At 36.5% G+C, this 24,962-nt stretch overlaps 1 protein-coding gene across 1 annotated transcript in view; it reads right to left on the bottom strand.

Annotated features, from left to right (window-relative positions):
• CDKAL1 (CDKAL1 threonylcarbamoyladenosine tRNA methylthiotransferase) overlaps window positions 1–24,962 on the bottom strand; it is a 332,059-nt gene that overhangs the window by 70,307 nt on the left and 236,790 nt on the right. Inside the window, exons 12-13 of the mRNA XM_081952974.1 lie at window positions 9,285–9,465; window positions 8,411–8,473 (exon numbers count right to left, since the gene is read on the bottom strand). Coding sequence (XP_081809100.1) covers window positions 8,411–8,473; window positions 9,285–9,465 — 244 coding nt within the window. The remainder of the gene's footprint in view (window positions 1–8,410; window positions 8,474–9,284; window positions 9,466–24,962) is intronic.

The raw sequence follows: 24,962 nt of genomic DNA, 5'->3' as shown, positions 1-24,962 counted from the left end.
CTGTCCATTTGTTGCTGATTTAATATGGGATAATGCCATGCATTAATAAGCAGCTGCCACTGTCTGCCTGACACAAGAATCAGCATTTAATGACTTGTCCTGCGCAAGCAGTTTAAATAAGTATAATCTTTATTGTCATTGTACTTAAATACAACGAAATTGGTTTGAACCTCACTGGTGCAAAATTATAGCAGAAACGAAAAAAGAAAGAAAAAGAAAAAAAAACCTAGCGTGTGCATGGAGTGATTGTGGTTGTATTTAAAAGTCTGTCAGTCCAAGGATAGAAACTATCTTTAAACCTGTTTGTTCAGCTGGCTATACTTTGATGTCTTCTGCCTGATGGTAGAAGTGCAAAGCGACACTGACCAGGGTGTGAAGCATCTCTGAGTATCTTCCTTACTCTGCTAAAGCAGCAAGATCCGGGGATGTCATCTAGTGGTGTCAGAGGGCAACCAATGGTTTCTTGTGCCGAATTGATCACTCTCTGTAGGGCCTTCCTGTCCGCAGCTGTTAAACCAGCATACCATACTGTAATACAATATGTGAGGACACTTTCTATGGTGGACCGATAGAAAGAGGTCATCAGCCGTTGTTCCACCTGATACAATAATCCTGAATGTCTCGGTTTTACAATATGCATCCTTTCCCTTCCAAACTTGTGAAAGAAAACAAATTTTCATGCATTTCTACATTAAACTGTTATGGATGCTTCCCGATTAATGTCTCTCAGTAAAAAGAAAAGAAAAACCATTGTGAATGTACTATTAGCAAATTTCACAGAGTATTTGTGGGGAGTTTACACAATTTTGTGTGAAAATTCAAAATAAATCACTTGTATTTCTGTGATATACCCGCATATGCGGACAATGCATACCTTCATAAATATATGATTGTGGGAGTAAAAGCATTAAGGATTTATTTGTTGAGACTTTAAAGTATATATTTATCAGTCTAGCTATACATTAATTATACCATACCATGCTTTTTCATCCCAATGATTTCACATAGGATTAAAATCCCTTATTAAAAAATTATTTCCTGGTAATGTTGGAATGTATCACATAATTCTACAAGCCACTTAACATACATATTACAATGAATATGTAAGGCATGCTGTTAAAAATGATATCAGTAAGTTTTATACAAGTGAATAGATTTCAACACTAAAATACACCACATACTATGATGGGTGCTTATGAGTGACATTCCAGCTGAAGACAAAGCTTTGAGAATGACTCTTAGAAAAGAGGTATCTTGTCCTACTAAACCAGAACAAAATACAATCAAGATGGCAGGAATGGTTCACATGGTAACCTTTAGAGTTTAGCAGGAGAAACACTTCAGGCTCTCAACTTGAGGATTTTATTTTGTCCTGCCTTTGTAAATACATCTCTACCTTATAGAAAACAGAAACAATATCTCTTAGTGAAAAGTGATTCTGTGAATTAATAAAATAACTTCATTGACACAAGATTTTATAATGTTATGCTGTAAATAGGCACTACATGTCATAGGTACGATGAAGTATTCATTCATTTGTTCATTAGTTTCCTGCCTTTATTATTTTCACAAATAAGTCAAGGCAGTGAATATAACCAACACACCTTTCTTCTCCTATTTCCTGACAATAACAACCCTGTGAAGTGGGGTGGGCTGAGAATGAATGACTGGCCCAAAGACACCCAGCTGACTTTCAGGGCTAAGCGGGACTTGAACTCATGGTCTTCTGTTTTGTAGCCTGGTGCCTTAGCCACTAGGCCAAATTGGCTCTATAATAATACATTATTATATAATATATTAATGGTATGCAAATGTCATACATACATCTGTAGAAAGAACCATTCCTTTCCATTCTTTGATCTAAAATAAAACGTTAATAGAGGATATCAAGCATCCTCGATCACGTTAAAAGTTGGAACCAGATGAAAGACTGATATTAGCTGGTTCTGAGGCTACCTAGCCCACAAAAGAAGACTTGTTTCCTTCTCTTTCAGTTAGTTTGCTGGAGCAATCACAATAGGAAGACTAATGTGACATGATTCTTGAAATAGTGATAGCAAGTTAAAATCTGGTTTTTTTAAGGATACAGACAGAAACACAACTTATTTTTCAGAAACTCTTCATTATTCCCAAAGTACATCCTACACAAATCTAAAATCCTAAGTATAGAACTTCACAAAAGTACAACAGAAACTCCTTCCAAATATGAGAACCCTTCCAGAAATCAGAGGATAACATACACTTACACAAAATCTGAATTTATGCTTGATGTGCATATGTGTTATTATTTATTTAAGATATGTATACACTTTACCTCATACAGTGAGTGGATCATACACAGGATTAAAAATGCATCTGGATATAATAATATACAAACCTACTGTCCAAAAAAAGAGAGGAATATTTAACAAAGATGGGGACTGCAGTCAAGAAATTAAAAAACACTTGCTCCCGGGGAGGAAAGCTATGGCAAATCTAGACAGAATACTAAAAAGCAGAGACATCACCTTGACAACAAAAGTGTGTATAGTCAAGGCTATGATTTTCCCAGTTGCAATGTATGGCTGTGAAAGTTGGCCATAAGAAAGACTGAATGGCAAAGAATTGAGGCCTTTGAGCTATGGTGCTGGAAAAGACTCCTGTGAGTCCCTTGGACTGCAAGACAATCAAACCGGTCAGGCCTGGAGGAGATCAACCCTGACTGCTCTTTAGAAGGCCAGGTCCTGAAGATGAAACTCAAATACTTTGGCCACCTAATGAGAAGGAAGGACTCACTGGAGAAGAGCCTAATGCTGGGAAAGATAAAGGGCAAAAGAAGAAGGGGGCGACAGGGAATGAGGTGGCTGGATGGAGTCACCAAAGCAGTAGGCTAAGCTTAAATGGACTCCAGATGATGGTAGATGTCAGGAAAGCCTGGAGGAATATTGTCCATGGGGTCGTGATGGGTTGGACACAACTTTGCAACGAACAACAACAGAATTTAATAAAGCAGACAAATCTAATGTTGTCTATTGAAGTAAACAAGCTTAAATAAAGCTGCTTGGTTAAGCATTTCTTCTATTTTTAAGTGAGACCGATCAGAAATCTTCCTATCATGAAACCCTATGAATCAAGTTGTTCACTTTTAGTTTTATATTTTTCATTTGATTTTTTTGAAAACTCATTCATAAAAATGTTTCAAATCGAAGTTGAAGTAGTGAAGGGAGTTAAGGGAGATGTCACCATAGGTGAGCTATCAAGCTTCAAGTTGCTCGCTTTTTAAAGACATCTGGCAGCGTTCTTCCATGCTTTCCTTCCTGGATTTGATCTTATTTTCTTCCATATATCTATCATGCCCATGTTCAGAAAAGGCTCGAGCCTCATACTTTCATTTCTTCTATTTGTTAGAAAATCTTTCTGGGTAATTTCCAGTTTGGTTTGCCCCTAGCATACTCCCAGTCAATTCCTCTATCCAGATCAGAGGAAGCACACACCACTCAATACAGCTAGTAAAAATATAGCTTTATGTTTATTCATTACATATCATTAAACAGAAACTCCCCCCTCCCCCCGAATATAACAGGCAATGGGCCAAGAGCAGGGAGGGAGATGTGAACAACAGGAACGAATTTATCTACAGCACAGAACATTTCAGAGACACAGGAAACATTGCTGAATAATTAGCATTGACAGTCCCAAGGGAGTGGCCTTTGTTTATTCCATCTTCAAACCTTTTGTGGGCATAACGGCAGCAGAATAGAGATGGAAAGTAGAACACCAGGTGATGATATCTCCTCTATTCAGTACCATAACAGGAAAAAATTGGTGGATGGATGGAGATGATGACCCAGCAGCATCAACCTAATTAACAATCCCTATGGAAATAATCTACACTGTGTATTATTCTGAATAGCTGGTTTATAATCTTTGTGGTGTGTTAGCCAAGCAGAGAGTCTTCTTATTGTTATTAGTCACCCATGGAATAGGGACCTTATTAAGGGAAAGCTGAAACAAATAAGGCTCAACCAAGCCTCAATCCCATAAGTGGGTTTTATTATACTACCTAATATATTATAAGGTTCTAAGATGCAACACAATACAGTCTCAGAATAGCCTTGTTTAAAAGCCTAATGAAGGGGAGGTACACTGCAAAGGACTTGGCAAATATTGCTTGCTTGCTTTTGAAAATCTTCTAAGATAAACGTTACTGTAAAAATCACCTAGCTGTTTTGACCTTCAAAAACATGGAAACGAGACTGAAAGAAAGGCTGGATTTATAATTTCAAAAATTATCTCTTTCAGGAGAGGGCAGCCTTGGGAAAATCACTGGCATAATCTGAAACCATCTCAGCACATCATAAATCAGTGTGCATATCTGTCAGCTATTTTATATTCCATTAGATTGAAACTACATGTAGGTTTATGGCATAAACAGCAGCTAGTTTTAATCCTTCCTATCCACTCTTCAGCTATTTTGTTTCTGTCTTAGCTAACAGAGCAATTGAAAATTTAAAAGCTTTTGGTATTATTTTATAATTTAGAATTTGGCTTAATAAAATTATTGTCCAGATGTTGATTACTGAACTTTTCTTGTAATCAACACAGTTAACTAAATTTTTTAATAAGTTTCAGTTCACCATTTAGCTACTCTTCAGAATGTGTCCTTCCATGTGACTTTTATTAAGAGAAGCTGTAGAAACTACTCTACCTCAGGGAAACAAACTTAAAATTCATCAGAAAAACTGCCCTTTGCAAGACGGGAGATGCTATAATAAAAACATTTTCTCCTCAAGGAAAACATACCTTCCTGTACTGCCGTAAAAAACATTCCGTGTTCTTAAACATTTCTTATTTGTTTTAAAAAAAACACACCACTCTCTTCTATGCAATACATAAAAACATCTTTAAAAATGAAATAACTGATACTGGGAAAGTGGGACAGTTTAATGGAGACTTGACATGAAATTTTAACAACACAAATCATATTGGATTGGAAAAAAACACTGAAACTTCCTTTTTGAATCTGAAAGGAATCATAATCACGTAATTTTGAACAAGCATAACACATAATACTAGAAATAATGTAGGGATTATAGCTCACCGTACAAGTTTTGAGTAAATATAAGCTAATACTGAGGAAATAAATTATAGTCAACAGCAAAGTTGAAATCAAAAAGGAATAGCTAGCATTTTACATGTTAGGCCGCAGAATTTAGGAATGCAAGTTGATTTCTAAAATACAAGGCAAAATAGTATCCCTGAAACAGATACAATTGCAGAATGAAGACAATCTGAATCACAAACATACTGTATTTTCATGTTACAGACAGGCCTTAACTCATATAATAATATACTATTATTATATAATAATATAAAAATGCCTTCATTCATACTTTCATATGCTAAATGAAACAAGATTGCTTAAACCCAAACCAAGATATGAATTTAGAGTTTTCAACTACATGAATGGAAGGTATCTTCGTTTGAATAAAATCCATTCCCACCACATAATTTAGGAAAAACTAAATTAGAAAAATTCTAGTTTGCAGCTTTTCCAATTTGGAGAAAGACTTTCAGAATGATAAAAGAAACCCCATCATTATTTGTTAATTCTGACATCTGTTTCTCTGAAGGATTTCAACAGACTCCTGGGGCATGTATTAACCTCTGCCATTTTGTTTGCTTGTTTGTTTTAACACAACTATAGTGTCCTTCAACTGTGAGCTACGAAACTCACAGTTCACAGTCTCTGAGGTGTGAATCATTATGGAGATAGATATATCCCAAGAACTAGAAAAATATGCTTTTTTGCATCTGAAAAACTCAGAATGAAAAAAAAAAAGGGGGGGGGAATGAAAAATAAATCAAAGAGAGCCAATTTGGTTTAGTGGTTAAGGCAACAGGCTGGAAATCAAGATACTGTGAATTCTAGTCCCTCCTTTCATGGTTAAGGCCAGCTAGGTGACCTTGGGTAAGTTATACTCTCACAGCTCAACTCACTTCACATGGTTATTGTTGTGAGGAAAATAAGAGAGAAAGGGGGATATATTTGCCCGCTAGTTATTTCTAGAAATAATAAAGGTGAGATAGAATGTATGAATGAATGACTGGTCTACTCTACTTTATGGTTGGGAAGAGTTCTGCTCTATTTTATGGACACAGTGCTTCAATCGCAGTCAGTAAGTATGCACATATTTTTGCACATGTCTGTGGGGAGGATGACAAACTAGACAAGTGTTTGAAACTAGACTGTGCCTTCTCCTTAAGTTTCCCTTGTATAGAAACTTGCAGAAGCTAAATTTCTAAATGCTAACAGGGAAAAAAACCCTGCAGCTATGCAGATAAATCCATATTATGCAATTACTGCATCGTATGATTTAGATTCTACGTGGAAATATTTCTGGCACTACGCTAATCCCCTTGGCCCTATTTCAGAGGTTTATGCACACACCCTCCTTTTGGTGTCCTGTCTAATTCAGCCGTCTTTTCCAGTTGGAAAGCAAAAGAGGTTTTGGAATTGCGCTGAACAGAAGGGAGACGGACAGTGAAGAATACAAGCCACCCACTATCTTCTTTAAAGATTAGGATTTTGCTGGATTATAGCCATAATATATGGGGTGGGTGGGATATCACTGAAGTCATTTCGGCTAACTTCAAAGAATTGAAAAGAATTATAGTCTTAAGCCCTGCATCTGTGGAAAATATTAAGAACTAAAATATGTAAAGTGAATTAAATAGCTGGGCCACCCTAAGGCAGCAGCTGCACAAATGTATTGAATTACAGAAACTATAACCTAGAAATTTTAACGTCCTGTGAACATTATTAGGTTACAGCAAATGTTTAAGCTAAAAACAATTGCATGGGATTTGTATATAGGAGCTGCTTCCGGTAGCAGGAATGAATCTGGGTAAGGGAACTTATTAATTAAGATTAATAGATACAAACTTCAAATCTCTGGAACCCAGACTTGTTTGGGAGATCATATCTTTGACTTTGCTGAATTCCTCTAGTCTTGCAAAACATATCTTTCAAAAGCTATTTGTCATTCATCTCTGCCGCCTTTGTTATTTTAGATATGTTAAAATACCCAAGAAAATATTGGAATAACAAACCTAAATATTTATATTCTTTTTCACCCTTTACACGGAGTAATATGAAAAAATGAATGTACCTGCTCACAAACAAAGTCAGATTGATTTTGATATATTTTGATATGTAAGGTCCACAATAGGAATGAACTGGAATGAGGCTGAGGGACACCAGTGACCAAACTCGAGCCAGAAGTGCTAATAAAAGAACAGGAGGAGTTGCAGTACTATGCATGGAAAAAATGTCCCACCGCAAAATTCAGAGGTGAAAATATCTCAAAGGGTTCCGGATGTTCAGTTGCTTCTCTTGCTTCTTAACTGAGATACTCTTACACTTAATTTAAGCATCTTCTGCTCTACCATGCAATGAAACAATTCCATGGGTTTCCCTTCTTTTTCCTTTTTTAATCAATTTACATGTTTTGAAATTTGTCCTATTAACCCTGGCATTACAAGGAGGAAGAGAAGGTGGAAGACAAGAAACATTACAACAGACCAGGGATTGCCTTCTCATATGCAATAAAGTACTGCTAACTCACCTCTACAATCATGCCCTCATTATTGCTGACTCATGTCAGGCCTCAATTGGCCCTAAGCATAATTGCGCAATGGCTATGTTTCTTGACTTGTCAACTATAGTATTTTTAATTCCTTTCCTGAGAATAAGATTCTCAAATACAGCAACAGGATCACAATGAAGATCCCTGTTTTTTTCCACTCAAAAGAAAAGTTAAGTAGCTGATTATCCAACATGGTAGCTTAACTTTTCAGGGTTTGTATCACCCCTTCTTATTTCATTTCACAGAGTTTGGCAGTCATGGGAGCAGCTCCACTCCAACATACCACTCTAAAATTATGTCTGACTTACAGGAAATATGAAAGAAGCATCTCCACAGAAATGTCTACAGTATGGTTTGAAATTCCAGCCAGAACAGTATAAACAAATCGAGTAATTCAGCTGACTGATAAATGTACCACTGATGACAAGTTTAAAAACTGCAGATTCTTGTCCACGTTAAAAGAACCCAATGTTCCAAAGTCCTGCTAAGCTCTTGAGACTTAATTAAAAACAAAACATACTACTGAAGAAGAAGAAAAGAAGACATGACAATTCATTGATCCACGAAAAGCAATGATCAAGAGAGCTAGCAAAATGGAGGGCCCTAAATTCCAGCCAAAGAAAAATACTGTTTTTCTTATATTTAGATTCTGTTTCCCAGAATGGATCCTTAAAATACCTTTTGGTAGCCAACATGTATAGACCAAGACGTTACTCAGCTTTAATAGTTGAATAGTATGAATACCATAATGTAATTAAAAATATTCTGCATTTTATTTTTACCTTGTGATCATATGGATTGTATGAATGAAATAGTTTGGACAGTTCTTTTGTTCTTTGTTTCTTCTGTAGGGGAAAGAAAACATGATTTTTAAGAAATAACATAGTTCATGTATTCAGAAAATACCAATGGATACAATTTTGCAAAGAAAAAAAAATCCCTGCTCCTTTAAAAATAGTACTCTTCGTCTAAGGAGAGAAATAAAATTACTAGCAAGCAATGTATACAGATACCATTATGGAAGGAGTACATCCCCCAGTTTGTTACTATACACCTGTGTATATTTCTGGTCAATGAAAATAACAAAACCAGAAACTCTCCCCACCATGTGGAGTCCTTGATGCTCTCTGAGCTTGCTTCTTTTCTTCCAGACATTTCATTACCCTAACTAGGTAACATCATCAGTGAGGTTGGATCAATATGCACCAAAGTTTGACATCCTCAGGGAGACAGAGAGAATCACTGTCTGGTCACTGAGATTGGAAACAGATTATTTGGTAGATTTGAGCAGATCACTTCACTGTGATATATGTCCCTTCTCTAACATTATTTTACTCTGTCTCTCCTGTCCTCTGATTTGTATCATTGGGAACCAAGTGCTATTAAAAATGTTATAACTAGAGTTCTGATGTTGTACTAATTAACACTCTATAACATGTACATAAGTAATGTAGGTTATGTATACAGTATAATGATGCAAGACTTTTCAAGAAAGCCTTGAACGAAATCACGTCAATAAAACTGAATGCCCCTCATCTATTGCAAAATAAAGGGTTTAAAAAATAATAATCAGCAGCATCCAATATACCATGTGGATAATATTTCACCTAAAATCTTTTATTTTTTAAAGAAGGAAAAGGAAAAAGCAACACTTACTATTTGAGCTGGAACCTGAGGCATTTTTGCAGCTGGAGTCCCAGGGCGTGGATAAAACTGGTTAATAAAAAGACTTGGAAACCTGTATTCTTCAACAAGTTTCATGGTTTCTTGAAAATCTTCATCAGTTTCCCCTGGAAACCCACAAATGATGTCTGTAGCAATTGTTATTCCAGGTACTCTGAAATGAATGGGGAAAAAATTAAGTTGAATACCAGACAACTTTTCCCTCAGCAAAATGGACAATTAGTGTTGCATCATATTACTTTAATAGTTTTGAAATGCATTGCCGGTGGAAAATAACATTATAAATAGCTTCATATGCAGAAAAGTCTACACAGCAACCTTCAACAAGCAATTTAAATATCCTGGTTTCTCGCCAAGAAACTTTGCAATTTCATTTCATGAGGGGTATGTACAATTCCTGACAGAAATTTCTCAGCATTCAACAAAACAAAACAAAACCTACAACCTAAAATTCCCAAGGTTTACTCAGAGAAGCTGTGACTGCCAAATGGTTTGGATGCTTATAATACAGATGGCTGCCAAGACTCTAAAGAAGTAGCTAAACAGGATAAATTTTGAAAGACAATATATCTTGTCTTTCGGCAACGCAAGACAGATCCAATCTGAAAAAAAGAAATTAATTTTCAGAAACGACTTCACTTGAGCGTGTTGCAGTGCTACAACTGGGAGACGGGAAAGTGTAACGCTAGATTTAACTTTGTTAATCTTCATTACTGTTTGTTGTTGTTAATCTGAAGCCAAAGGCCAATCAAGTTTGTGCAGAGCTGTATTGTTTTCCTACCAAGATTCATACCATTCCATACAAGTCTCTGGAGGATGATATGTTGAACGTTCTCTCACTGTTCAAGAAGGGAGCAGGAGCACCACACCACAACTTTGGATGTTTGGGTGGTGAAGGCAGAACGGCAGCCACATATTTATATTCAACTTCGTTGCTGCTTTATTTAATTGCAAACTGCCTTGACTCTTTGGATGAATGAATCGGTGTGTGTTTCTGTGTAAATAAACAATCTTGAAGCATCCCTAGAAATATCTTTAAACATATCCCAAAGGTGCTTTTTCAGGAGGCAACTGGACTTTTTCCTTTTGAAGACGTTTCGCTTCTCATCCAAGAAGCTTCTTCAGAAAAAAACAAAAAAGTCCAGTTGCCTAATGAAAATGCACCTTTGGGACAACTATGACCTGGATGACTGAGAATCTCTATTTAAACACAGTTGGGTCCTGAACATATTTTTTTTAAAGGGAAAGTAATATTGCATGGCATGAAATCATGCATGGACATACTACCCCAAAAATAAGACAAGGTATTAGTTTCTTTTGACCCCCCCAAAATAAGCACTTGGCCTTATTTTCGGGGAGGTCCTATTATTTTTGAAGTGCAGGAGGCGGTGAGCGTGGTCACCTCATGGCTGCTGCTGTGTTACAATATTTTGGGGGAAGGCTTATTTTCGGGAGAGGGCTTATTTTAACGCATGCACTCAAAAGCCCAATTGAGCTTATTATCCGGGGAGGTCTTGTTTTCGGGAAAACGGGGTATTTCATATGGTGGTTCTTACATCAATTTTTGCATTTGAAGACAGATGATCATATATCAAAATCTGCCACCACATGACAGTGTGGGGAACCTTTAAAAACTCTATAATGTAACTGTTACTGATCTATTAGCGCTACTAAGCTCAGCTATGGTTGTCAGTGTTGATGGTTGTTAAAAGCTTTATACATTCTTTGCCTATGTGCTTCAAGAGGAACACAAGGGAACACAAGTACTTATATTTTGTTTTGTTTTTTAAAAAATCTCATTCTACTTAATGAACATTATCACTACCCTTTTAATAATATTTTTATTAATAATTCTAATTACAACAATAAAAACCAGTACAAAGTGAAAAATACAGATAAAAAGTAGAAAGTACAGAAAAGAAAGAAGGGGAAAATAGAAAAAAATAGAGAAAAAAAAGTAATAAGTAAAGAAATGCCTTTCCAATTTCATCATATATATACAATTTTAGTAACATCACTTTCTCTTAAAATACAACAAACAATCTCTGCTTTCCCTTGTCTTATCTATAAATAAATCCATAAAGCATAATCATTTCCATCCTGATATCAGTAAAAGCCCTTTATGGGTTACCAGGTTTAACAACATATTTATTTTAATCTTGATCAAGCAAATCAACTGTATATTCATTCCTTTTACTTCTAATAAAATCTAAGTTGATTCAAATAATGCCTTAGAACTTTTCTTTCTTTCTCTCTTCTCATGATATCCTTCAAAATTTTAACAAACCTCTTCTGCAGATCCAATATAGGAAAATTCTCCAAGTCACTCTCTTGGTTTATCGTTTGTACATCCTTTTTAATTATTAAAATAGCATCTGTTTCCTTTTGTATCTCTAAGGTAGCATCTTTTTCTATGTCATTCTTGTAGCTTATCATTTGTAAATCCATTTTTAACTCAGTGTCAGTCTTGTCAGGTAAACCTTGCTCCTCTTCCATAACATTTTTAGATTCAGTCTGTACATAAAGGCAGATGTTTCTGTTGATACTATTAAAATTAATTGTAAGGGTTTTTTCCTCAAATAACTAAAACATATGAGGAACGGTTGCAGGAACTGGGTATGTTCAGCTTAAGAGAAAGAAGGACTAGGGGAGACATGATAGCATTGTTCCAATATCTCAGGGGTTGCCACAAAGAAGAGGGAGTCAAACTATTCTCCAAGGCACCTGAGGGTAGAACAAGAAGCAATGGGTGGAAACTAATCAAGGAGAGAAGCAACCTAGAACTGAGGAGAAATTTCCTGACAGAACAATTAATCAGTGGAACAGCTTGCCTCCAGAAGTTGTGAATGCCCCAACACTGGAAGTCTTTAAGAAGATGTTGGATAGCTATTTGTCTGAAACGGTATAGGGTTTCCTGCCTAGGCAGGGGGTTGGACTAGAAGACCTCCAAGGTCCCTTCCAACTCTGCTATTGTATTGTATTGTATTGTATTATATTGTATCTTTCAATATGTCCATTGTTGGAATATTTTGCTTCATTCTGTAATTTGCGTTCTTCTGTCTTAATTGTAATCTTTAGTTGCAAGGGTCCACTTTTAAAAAAACGTATTGTGCTTTTAAAAAGAATTCAAAGCCGAAATATTTTTCCATGGCTTTTTTCCCCTTTTCTTTCTGTCCCTTTCCTCTCTCTTTTTTCTTCCTGCTTTCCCCCCACTGCCTTCATTTTCATTTGTATTTTACATTAAGAAGAAAACCTTTCAATCAAAAACATATTTTTTAAAAAATCAACAGCTGCTATCTGGAGATGATCTCATCTACTCAAGCTTTGTCTGAACAGCTTTTCATGGAGCCATATTTGGCCTGCCATTTTTCTTCCAGAAGTCCAACCTCTGGGATTACCAAAACTGAAGACAGAGAAATCTTCTGGAATGGAATGAATACGATAGCCATCAAGAGATAGCTACATTGCAGTTTCCATATCTATTGTAGAACACTAAGAATAAATCAGATTCATATAATTGAATATAATGAAAACATAACAATAAACTAACATTCCTGGTTTATTGTGAAGAATTTACCAGTACAGATTGGTTATTCATCTTTTCCTTCTATGAGCAAGTAAAATTAACCAGGAATGAGCAGATTATTGTCATGTTTGAACCAAAGATTTTGTTGAATTGCTCTCAAATAAACCAAACGTCATAAAACAGGAACACCTCCAAATTATAAATAAAATAAGCAAACTAGGATTTCAGGTTTGAATATAGAAATAAATTCTCCATTCCTGGTCAATTTTATCTACAATAGGGAGCATACTTCCGTATGTTGTATACCAGCATGCTTTTTATAAATAATAAACAGCACAATACAATAATACTTTATTAATTAGTCAGTTGACCTTATGAAAGCATAAGCATCATAAAATGAGCAAGGTAAGATACACTGAAATAAGTGACATATGATGAGATAAAATAGAATAAAATAAGATAAGATTAAAATAAAAAATAAAATCAATCAAATAAAAAGCAAGGATATAGGTATGGGTTCTTATAAACAATAAAGTAGAATTTCTGGTCAATTGACATTTTGAATATGTCTAATGATATTTTTCAGCTCCCATTTGCTGCTAACACACAACTTGGATAGAGACTATGCCAAGTACTGGACTGAACCCCCTTCTATGAGTGGTAGACAGTGCCAGAAGACTCTGCATTAGCTCTAATATATATTAAATATGCTTTTAAAAACATTGCATGCGCTCCAAATTATTGGAGCAGAATATTCTGAATTTTGCTCTTGTTCATATGAGCAAAGTAAGCATTTCTGGCAGACTTAAATAAGAGGAATTATATTATTCTAGGAATGAATGAAAAGTAGCACTGCTTGACATCTCAAAGATTAATAGGGTGTACATTCTATTTGATAAAAAACAGTCAGAGTTACACCAGTCATTTTAATGACACATACGGCAACAGCAAAAAATGTAATACCTACAGCATGGCAAGATCACCTACTTCTTGTGTTTTCCTGTTTCTATGGAAACATGAATGGCAAGTTCCACTTATGCTTGAAGCAACAAAATCACTACTCCTTCAAGTAGCAACAATTCCCTCAGAGTGACAAGGAATATATGTGGATATCTTCACATTTTCTTTGATGTTAATATGGAAATTGCAAGCTAATTCACTTTTCCTAAATAGGATTACTCACCATAAATCCCAAACCGAATGCAAGTGAATGCTATTCACCCGATGATAAGATTAACATTTCACCAAGGTAATAAAAAATGTATATGGTTTGTACTCTTTCAGAATCCAAACCAGAACTCTCTCCTCATGACATCAGTTCGTATATATAGAAATGTAGCTTGCTAGAAAAAAAAATGTTGCAGCCCAATCTCTCCTCATTATAGTCTTGTTCTTTTTATATGTACAGGATTTTTTAAAAAATGATGCCACTTAATAGTGTGATGCAGCCTAGGTATGTTTAGTTTATCATTTCAGTAGGAACTAGGCAGCCAAGCACAGGAAATCTGAAGCCAAGATGGTTCAAATGAATGCAGGTTTATTGCATGCTAACACTTACTACAAGAAACTGGAGTATTAACCATCAAAGCAAATTGGAGGTTGATAAGAGTCAAGACTTCAAGGTGGGCTAGACCTCTGTTGGGCATGATGGGATTCAAGACTGATGACATGCTTGACCTTCCCTTCTGTTTAATAATTATTCATTATTAAACCAAATACAACAATAAGCTCCTGTCTACATTTCATTTCAATTAATTGCACATACTAGTACATATAGTAGCATGAAGAAAATATAGAATTAGGAAGCCAGTGGAAATTTTCACCACCTTAGATAAAATCTAGAGCAAATATTAATGCTTGTTTTTTTTTAAAGTCACTTCAAATAACTCACCCACACCATATTTTATATGAAAGGTATGTTATTTTAACCTGCAAAATTTTAAAAAGATAGCTTTTGCTTAAGTATGAAATTATTTTGACATCTCTGCAATTTTTTGGGGGGATGTATTGTACAATTCTACCTAAGAGCATGAACAAAATCATCTTTTATTTGTTACCGTACCATATAAATATCAACTGAACCAAAAATAAATGTCTGTATGTTTTAGAAGTTAGAAGCTCTGTGACGTCTGAAGTCTCTCTTGGTTCTGTAAAATGCCTTCTTGCCCAAATCAATGTTCAAGCCATAACAGATAATTTCCCTTCCATTTTATCTCCTTCCAACTCTTCTTGCATGTAATTATTGCATTCCAAAACTGAGGCTATCTTTTGGCAACTCTTGCTGTTCTGTTTAATCTCTGATTAAACCATGGCTGAACTGGCCTACAAAAGGTGTACATTGCCAACATTTGTAGTTAACCAAGCTTAAATATAATTACACACTCTCTCACACACAGTTTAGACACCTCTTAATGGATGGTGTCTACTTTAAGAACCAGTTTTTTTTCTTCAATAATTGAGCAACCTCTCGGTAACAATGTAAATCAGCCTGTCTGCAACCTTATCTAATCTAAGAGTGACACTATATATACGCTTATTTGACTGGTAAGCAAAAGCTTTTGAAACATTTATCAGCTGGTAACGTGCCCTGCATTCCTATCAGAGTCCGATCAATTATCTCTGCCAATATCACCCCAGCAAACAACAAAGGAATTTTTTTTGCCCAACATATGAGAATGTGTGGCCAAAAATATAGCAAAATTGGCAATTTCATCACATATACATAAAAGATAACTAATGATCTCTTAACCTTATGTAACATACTGGCAAGTTTAAAGAGAATTTTATTATACCTTAAACAATTCACCGAAGTTGAATCTGCCTGTCCGGTAAGAACATGACAAGAAAGTTGGCTTAGAGTCTCTATGCCATGTAAAATATGAACCAGGCAGCAGCTGTTCTCTGTTACAGTCCTGATACTATAAAACTTCTTGATTATGAGCAGTTTCTGCCTACATTTCTTAGGACAAAACTATTCAGCCTGTTTTTAACATGCTTTTGGTGGCCATCCGGCAGATTTCTATTCTTTGCTTGTCATTTTTGCTTGTTTTATCTTGATTTTGAATTTGTACTCTGTTATATGCTGCTAGAGTTTTTGGTTGGGTTATAAAACCATAACATGAATGAATACACATGGGAAACAGCCTTTGTTGTTGTTAGTTGCGAAGTCACGTCCGACCCATCACAACCCTATGGACAATGTCCCTCCAGGCTTTCCTGTCCTCTACCATCCTCAAGTCCATTTAAGCTCACACCAACTGCTTTGGTGACTCCAGCCACCTCATTCTCTGTTGTCCCTTTCTTCTTTTGCCCTCAATCTTTGCCAGCATTAGGCTCTTCTCCAGTACCCAAATAGTTAAGAAGTAGCTCAGTGGTGGGATTTTTGCTACTGGTTCTGTGGGCATGGCTTGGTGGGCATAGCTTGGTGGGGGTGGCAGGGGGATACTGCAAAATCCCCATTTCCTCCCAATCAGCTGGGACTCGAGAGGCAGACAATAGATTGGGGGGGGGGCAGTCAGAGGTGGTATTTACTGGTTCTCCTAACTACTCAAATTTTCCGCTACCTGTTCTCCAGAACTGGTCAGAACCTGCTGAATACCACCTCTGAAGTAGCTGTAGAATATGTCTATGGAGAATCTCAGTCATCTAGGTCATGGTTGTCCCCAAAGGTGCTTTTTCAAGAGGCAACTGGAGTTTCTGTTTTTCCTTTGAAGATGTTTCTCATCCAAGAAGCTTTTTCAGCTCTTCTTCACTCACCCAAGAAGTTGAAGAAGCTTCTTGGATGAGAAGTGAAACGTCTTCAAACAAAAACCAGAAACTCCAGTTGGCCTCTTGAAAAAGCACCTTTCAGATAGCTGTAGTGAGAGAAAATAAGAGATCAACTGTACTTGGGCGCATTAAATCATTTGGTGAAAAATCAGGAAGAACATTAATTCACAAAATTGTTTACATAATCATGCTTCAAGGAATGGGAAATAAACAATGCAAACTTGAATTCTTAATGTAGCTTCATGCATTGCTTATAGGTAATCCTCAAATTACGACCACAACTGGGGCCAGAATTTCTGTTGCTAAGTAAGGAGGCTCTTAAGTGAATTATGCCTTATTTTATGACTTTTTTTTTTTCATGATTGCTAAGCAAATCACTGACTTTGCGTATTGAAAGCTAGCTGGGAAGGTTGCAAATGGTGATCACGTGACCCCAGAATACTGCAATGGTAAATCCATGCCAGTTGTCAAGCGCCCGAATTTTGATCACAAGTCTGCGGGGCAGAGGTGGGTTACTCCCGATAGTGGTGATCTGGCCTGGGTCGCAGAACCTGCAGCGGCCCAGGCTGGCCATGCCCCTGAACCGGTTCCCCGGTCTCTTCTGCCATTGCCAGCACATTTCTGTGGATGCACAGAACAATTTTCAGTCAACTGCATGGCGGGCAGGCACGCATGCGAAATGAATCGTTACCAACCGGTACAGGAACCCACCCCTGCTGTGGGGGATGCTGCAACAGTTGTAAACACATGAACTTTGTAATCCATTTTTTCCAGTGCCATGGTAACATTGAACGCGTGTTACATGAAAAGTTGTTAAGTCAGGGACTAGATATATATGGCAAATATAATTAATAATGCTATCTGGTGATATCATTCTCCGGGACTGAAATGCAGCAGCTGAATGATATCTTTTGTTCAAGAGTTTATTACGTATTCAAAGTATCTTTATCTGTGCATCACATCTTTTGAAGTCACCCAAAGTCAGTGTACATCACATTCCATTTCAACTTTGAAGCCATTGTTTTAAGTTCGAAACAACTGCTTTGCATTACAAAAGAAGCTAAGGCAATAATTTCAGAAGTGTTTCAAACTCAAATCAGCTCTGTTTCTAGCACAAAACATTCTCAAAATGGTCCAAATATGCAGCACAGGAAGAACCTGCCATCCCCGAACCTGATATGAAGCACTCTTGATCTGGAACTGGCGGCAAAGCCTTTTTCATTCTCAGGAATGCTGGAAGCAGCATATGGAGAGCCACAAGCGTGTTAGACAAAAGAACCACTGCTTGCCAGCCAGGCATCTGATGGAAACTGAAGCTTTGCAGAATCCAGTTTCATCGATTAGAGTTGCATAGCTTCATTTGTATCTCCGTGGGCGGTGGGTAAGTCTTGAATATTTAAGGCCTTTTCAGAGGGAGATTTCCTGCTGGCATACCTTCTGCGACAGCCTATTTTAAATCTCCATAAGGATAATCCTCGACTTACGACCACAATGGAGAATTTATGTTGCCAAGTGAGAAATTTGTTCAGTGGGTTTTGCCCCCTTTTTAATGACTTTTCTCGCCACATTTGTTAAGTGAATCGCTGCAGGTGTTAAATTAGTAACATGGTTGTTAAGTGAATCCGGCTTCCCCATTGACTTTGCTTGTTAGAAGGTCGCAAAAGAGGATCACATGGCCCCTGGGACACTGCAGCTGTCATAAATATGAATCTGTTGTCAAGCAGCTGGATATAAATCACATGACCATGGGGATCCTGCAAACGTCGTGTGAAAAATAGCCATAAGTCATTTTTTCCAGTGCTGTTGTAACTTTGAATGGTGACTAAATGAACTGTTGGGTTATTATTCCTTGTAATACTATATCATTTTATATATCGGTCCGCACACCTCTCACAAACCATCCACACAGTCTGGACTTGGAATCCCTTTCACAAATATGCATACACACAAATCTACAACAGATGGTACAGATTTGATTGTTTATAAGTTATATCTCTCATATGCTATTCCTGTATCTACCCTGTTTCCCTGAAAATAAGACCTCCCTGGATAATAAGCCCAATTGGACTTTTGAGCACATGTGCTAAAAATAAGCCCTCCCCCACAAAATAAGCCCTCCCTGAAAATATTGCAACACAGCAGCAGCCATAAGGTGATCACGCTCGCCGCCACTTGCACCTCAAAAATAATAAGACTTCCTTGAAAATAAGGCCAAGTGCTTATTTTGGAGGTCAAAAGAAAATAAGACCCTATCTTATTTTTGGGGAAACACGGTAATTAAATGTAAAATTTTAATGTGTTACATATTAATAAATTACTAGTCTAAGAAAATAGGCAGAAATAAATGTTTTAGGGGCTTTTCTTAATTAATAAATAAAATGACCAAATTTTATCCAAACTAAATTTGGGAAGGAAATGATACCGCAAGCTGGTATTTTCTAACAGGTTTGTTTTTCTCATTGGAAAACAATGAGAAAGCAATTTATCATAAACATGTATTTTATTTTCACATATAAAAAAAATAACAAAATGCTATATTAATACAAAGTATAGTACAAACCTCTATATTATGTGAATGCTGATAAAAAGCAAACATATTTTTAACATTTCCAGGTAGCCCAGGTTCTGAAGAGCACGAAACAGACACAACCATTTTTCTCTCTCTGCGTCTACATTTTGTCATTGATTTCACTCAAGGAATAACTTTATTTTTGACCCTCCTCCTTCCATGCAGACTTACTTATCTTTACACAGTATATTCTTCCCATACAAATGAAACCGTGTACAAAACTTCATTAAAGATTGATAATTTTAGATCATTACTGTTTTATGACTTTAAAATGAGAGACTTGTGACAAAAGCTCAACATCCTGAAACTTCATTTCCATTAAATCTCTAATAAATACCATCTGGTGTGTACTTTGGGGATATAATACACGTCAAAACCTCAGCCACATTATGAGAACCAGCACCAAGTTTATCTGAAATGCATATTTGAACAGATGTGTTTAAATTACATCTCCTTCTATGCACATGCATAAATTCAGAGCAAGCATGTGTTGATTGAAAATGCATAAAAAGGGGATTTGGAGATGCATCACAAATGAATGGCATCTTAATGGATCAAGGCTCACATTACCAAAGGTTATTATAAAAACTAAGGTTTGCATTTATTAAGGATTGCATCCAAGAAATAATCATGAGAACTAGTTTAATATTTGCTTCATGATAACTGAAAACTGTCAACTAATCTTCTGCTATCTCTCCACATTTAGAATTAAAGGTTTTTGGATATAGTAAGATGTTGCTTATTATTCTTTATTAAGAGACAATCTTACTTATCTTAAACTGCCTTTTTTCCTGGCTGCTAGTATTTACTACATTGGTAAGAATTCATATATGGAAGAATGACATTCTCCAAAGCTTAACATAATGGCCACTGAGAAAAGATCACAACTACATTCTAATCACATTAAGCTTCGAGCTAGATTTATATAATGGACTACTCAGGAAGAAAACTGCATTTACTTTAGATGTTTCATTCAGGGGTAGAAAAATGCACTTTTGGATATTGCTGAACCACCCTTGTCTTTGATTGTGATGGAGTTAAAAATGATTTGATGGCACATAATCAATCAATGCTACAAGAACTTCTAGAGGCCCTTTCCCTGCAGATTGCTAACAAAACCAAGCATATCATATTCATGCGTGAGGATAAAGTCTGTGTGTCAACTTCCAGAATTTTCAGTAACAGGTTCTCTGGGAATTCCCCACATTGGGAGAACGTCTAGGTTGGGAAGGCTACTATTGAAATATTGCCATAGAAATACTGCTCAGTAGTCTACACTTAGTAGCGGTGCGTCACCTTGTTACAAATTGAAAACACATAATTTCTTTTTTACAAGAGACATTACTGTGAAAGTTATCTCCGCACCATACAGTATTTCTATTGTAATTCCATTTATGTTAACATGCAATAAGAGAGCTCACAGATGCTGGTAGATGTTATATACACACACAAGGAAGTATTAATATATTCAAGAATCCCATGGACCTGCATGCAAATTTGAAACTGACATATTATGGCTTAGATACTCAGATAAAGCCTGAATGAAAACATCCAGGTCGTATTGTTTAATAAAGACAGTGATGACGAGGTGCAATTTTTTTTAGTTTTCAAGGCCATTGTCAAAAATGCATTTTTTAAACCCATTTTCTGCAGCATTATTTCTCTGAAAATATAGTCCTTGCTACTTATGGCTCTCGGAGTTCATTTTTTCTAAAAACAAATCTCAATCCCAACTCATAAAAAGACCACTGTAGCAACAAAGGGTGGCTAAGCCATCAAGCTTCCTGCCTCTTTTCCATAGAAAAATCTGGGGAGAAAGCTTATCAGGTCCTTCAACTGAGCAGACACATGGTGAAAAAGAGGAGGGTGGGGGGAGAATTAGGCCCAGCTATGTTTCGCTGGGTTGCCTAATCAGACTGTAGTTAAATAACTTACATATTGCCTCTGAAAATGGTTATCATCATGAATAAACCAACCCTTTTCCAAGTCCAGAGATTGCCTCTTGAGAAATACTCTTCAGCAGACTTAGGACAAGAAAAAAGGGTTAAGACTGGAAAACATGAGAATTAGTTTATCAGTAATTACACAGGCCAGAAGCAATTTAACTTCAAACACTATAAACTGAATAAAAACCCCTTGCCTTAAGGCATGAATTTACCTTTTATATTGTTTATGTCAGTGGAATACTTCTTTTTCACGCTTCACTAAATTCGTGATTACTTCACAAATCAGTCAATGTTTTGAAACATGTTACTAAGACAGCAGCAGAGTGAATGCTGCTTGGAAAAATTAAATCAGACAACATACTTTAAAAGCTATGGGCACAATCACTGGAGGAATGAAAATCTGGAGATTTATTTTAGCCAGCATACTGAAATATACAAAGTCAATGAAAGCCACACTGGGACCTGCAAAAAAAACAACACCATAAAATAAAAACATAAAATAAAAAGTACCAGTGGAAAAGGCTTGTCGATTACAGCCAGCTCAAAAGCCATATTCAAGAATTCTGTCATTCCAGCCACCCAAAATATCTATTCCATTTCATCTTTCCAACACTCGGTCAGAATTTTGTTTCCATGATTTTATTTGTTATAAAATAAAAAAAACTTTATGCAAAAAAAGAGAAAGAATTCTGTTTCCACAGAGTCTACCTTTTGTTCCCCTAGAGCAAGGGTGTGAAACACAAGGCCCACGGGCTGGATCCAGCCTGCGATGTGGTCAGATTCGACCTGTGGGGCCATCCTGGAAAATGTAAGGGGCTGGCCCACATTGCTTCAGCCTGGTCTACCTGCGTCGCTTCAGCCCAGCCTACCCAATGAGAAGAGGAAACATGCCAGCAGTTTTGGGAGTCATGTCAAGCTGACCACACCTACCCAGTCGGCCATGCCCACCCAATGAGTAGTGTCAAGCTGGCCACACCCACCCAGTCGGCCATGACCACCCAGTTAGCCACACCCCCTGAGTGGCATCAACCTGGCCACACCCACCCTGTCGGCCATGCCCACCCAGTCAGCCACACCCACTGAATGTCAGTCAAGCTGGCCACATCCACCCAGTCAGCCACACTCACCCAGCCCCCTGAAATCAACCATAGCCCTGATGCAGCCCTCAATGAAATTGCGTTTGACACCCCCTGCCCTAGAGATTTTGCTCACATTTCCATGAACCTTGATTCGATGAAGCTTATTGCTACCATCTTCTTGGATGGTGATGTCAACAATGGCAATACCGTGAGAATGAATGCATGAGAATTATCCATAAGATACAGGCTAGCATCACCTAAAAAGGCAAATTCCCAAGCACTATCTTATGCTATTTAAATTGATTTATTAGAAAATTTCTGTATGTGCAACTGCCTATGGAAATGTCATCCAAAGGATGGAAAAATACCCATCTATCCAATGTGGCGTCTATTCATTCACACCCAGGATGTCATCCAAAATTCATTTCTCAGTCTCAAAGGATAACGGTTTTCTTTGCTTTGGATTTATTTGTTACAAATGTTCAATGAATGCTAGAGGAGAGTGAAATAACTGTTCATCCTCTTCAGAGTTTTGTCTGAACATGCTCCGGATAAAATTACCAAACCAATAAAGCTGGGCGATTGGAATCCCATCCCCATCCCCATCTTAAGATGATAATAAATTGCAGATGGGGTTTCTGCCAGGCACATTAAAAAGCAACATGTCCATCTCTTAAAAAGTAACATTCAATCCACAAACCATTTGGAATAATTCAAAAGCGAGTTACGGTTTTGTGATTTCAGAGGGTACTAATAAATATGTGAATCTATTACTCTTGTTAGATATTTTTTAAACATAATGGCCCATTGTGCCTGTTTGCATACCAGATATAGTTCACAATGATGGCACATTCCTACTCTATTACATTCTGCTGACTTTCAATCAAAAGCTAATGCACTTTGTAAGGGCTAGTTCTTCAAATCTCTAATCTTCATTACATTTTTGATGTGATAATAAGAATCATAAGTTACATTATTCTTCCATCAATCTCCCATAAACATAGAAGTAAATATTTTAACTTCAAGCAATTTGTTAGAAAATCTTTGGTTTTCTGAAATGAAATGCCACTACCACATTAGTTATAAAAGATGCATAGGATTAGTAGAATATTTATTTTCTATGAGTACAAATATAAATGTTTACTTTTTTTTTTACTGGTTGAGTTGTATTTCTTGATTTTCTTATGACATCAATAAATATTCAAGAATATATCACTATGAAAATATGAACAATAGTTTGGATACATTGCAAATGTGCAAAATTATTAAACATTCATTATGAAGAATGTAAGCACAGTAAGTATATTAAAGCTTATGAAGAAATTACAGGAATAAATAATGTGGTTTGAGGTATGGTAGAGAGAAAAACTTCATTCTGTCAAATCAAAGCTATCTATGTAGCCACACATAAGTCTCTATGGGTGTATCTTTCAAAATCTTCAAAAGAGGTTAACGACTTATAATTTTTAATATCAAAACAAAGAAAATGATTGCAAAAAAAATTTAAGAATACATTTAATTTAGTGTTAGTCAAAGTGCCCCAATCATGTTAATGAAAGATGGTTAAGGTAGCAGAGATTTATTCTAAACCTTTCGTTGTTCTCTGATTTGTTATTAGGTGGTACTAAACCTATGACATTTGACATTTTGGGTGTCAAAGGTAACATGCCCCATTTTGGGTGACGTCAGTCTTGGTACCAACACCCAACAATTCTCAAAAGAACTTCCTCCATTCTTGTGTGAATTTTGGAGGTTGAGCAAGAAGTCACGGGAGAGGATGTGCCCTTGTTCAGTCTCCAAAATGAGTTTGTTTTACCCATATTTCAATTCTCTAATTGTTTTTACATTTCTTGCTACAATATATAGCACCACACATCATTTTATTTTTAAAATAAATCAAAGTGTAAAGAATTGTTTGTCCTTGGCGGTAACGGTGGCAACCGGGAACCGGTTCGGGGGTGTGGCAGGCCTGGGTCGCTGCCAGTTCCAGTGACCCAGGCCGCCATACCACTACCGGTTCAGTCAAACCGGTAGGAACCCACCACTGATTTCCACCCACTTTTTTGGGGGGGGGGGAGTGTGCCTTATACTATGAAAAATACGCTATTTATATCTTGCCTTTATTAGTTTTAAAAATAACTCAAGGCAATGAACATATCCAACTTACCATCCTCCTCCAATTTTCCCTACTTCAACAACTCTGTGAGGTGAGTTGGGCTGAGAGAATTGACTGTTTACAATTTACATCCCATTTCCTTATGTTGTACCCATACATATATATTCGTTATTATCATTATCCCTCCTTTATTTGACTATATCCTGCATCATATCATTTCCCCCCTAATAATCAAGACTTAACTGAATCTAACTTAATTCTTTTTTTAATTAACCTTTATATATAATCCAAAAGGCTTTCTAATCTTCCTATCATTGGGTACCATTCAATATTCATATCCAGTTATTACTTATTATAACACTACACATTGTATACATTATTATCATTATCAATTATTTATTTAACTGTATCTATTGTCACTAAATTTCACTAAGTTTAGCTAGTTTTAAATTATACTCTTCCATCTATCAACCTGTATCTTTCCAGTAGCAAAACAGTCTCATATCTTCTGCCATTTGTGGTGTCAGTCCTCTAATCATCTCCTTAATCAATTTTGTATGGACTCCTCTTAGCAACTCTTTGCTTATAAAATCTCTCATGTAATTTCGATGCCCTTCTTCTGTTTCCTTAATCAACTTATCTTTGAT

This window comes from Natrix helvetica (genome assembly GCF_964273705.1).
Source record: "Natrix helvetica genome assembly, chromosome: 4".
Taxonomy (NCBI): Eukaryota; Metazoa; Chordata; class Lepidosauria; order Squamata; family Natricidae; genus Natrix; species Natrix helvetica.
This window is presented reverse-complemented; position numbering and strand designations above follow the sequence as displayed.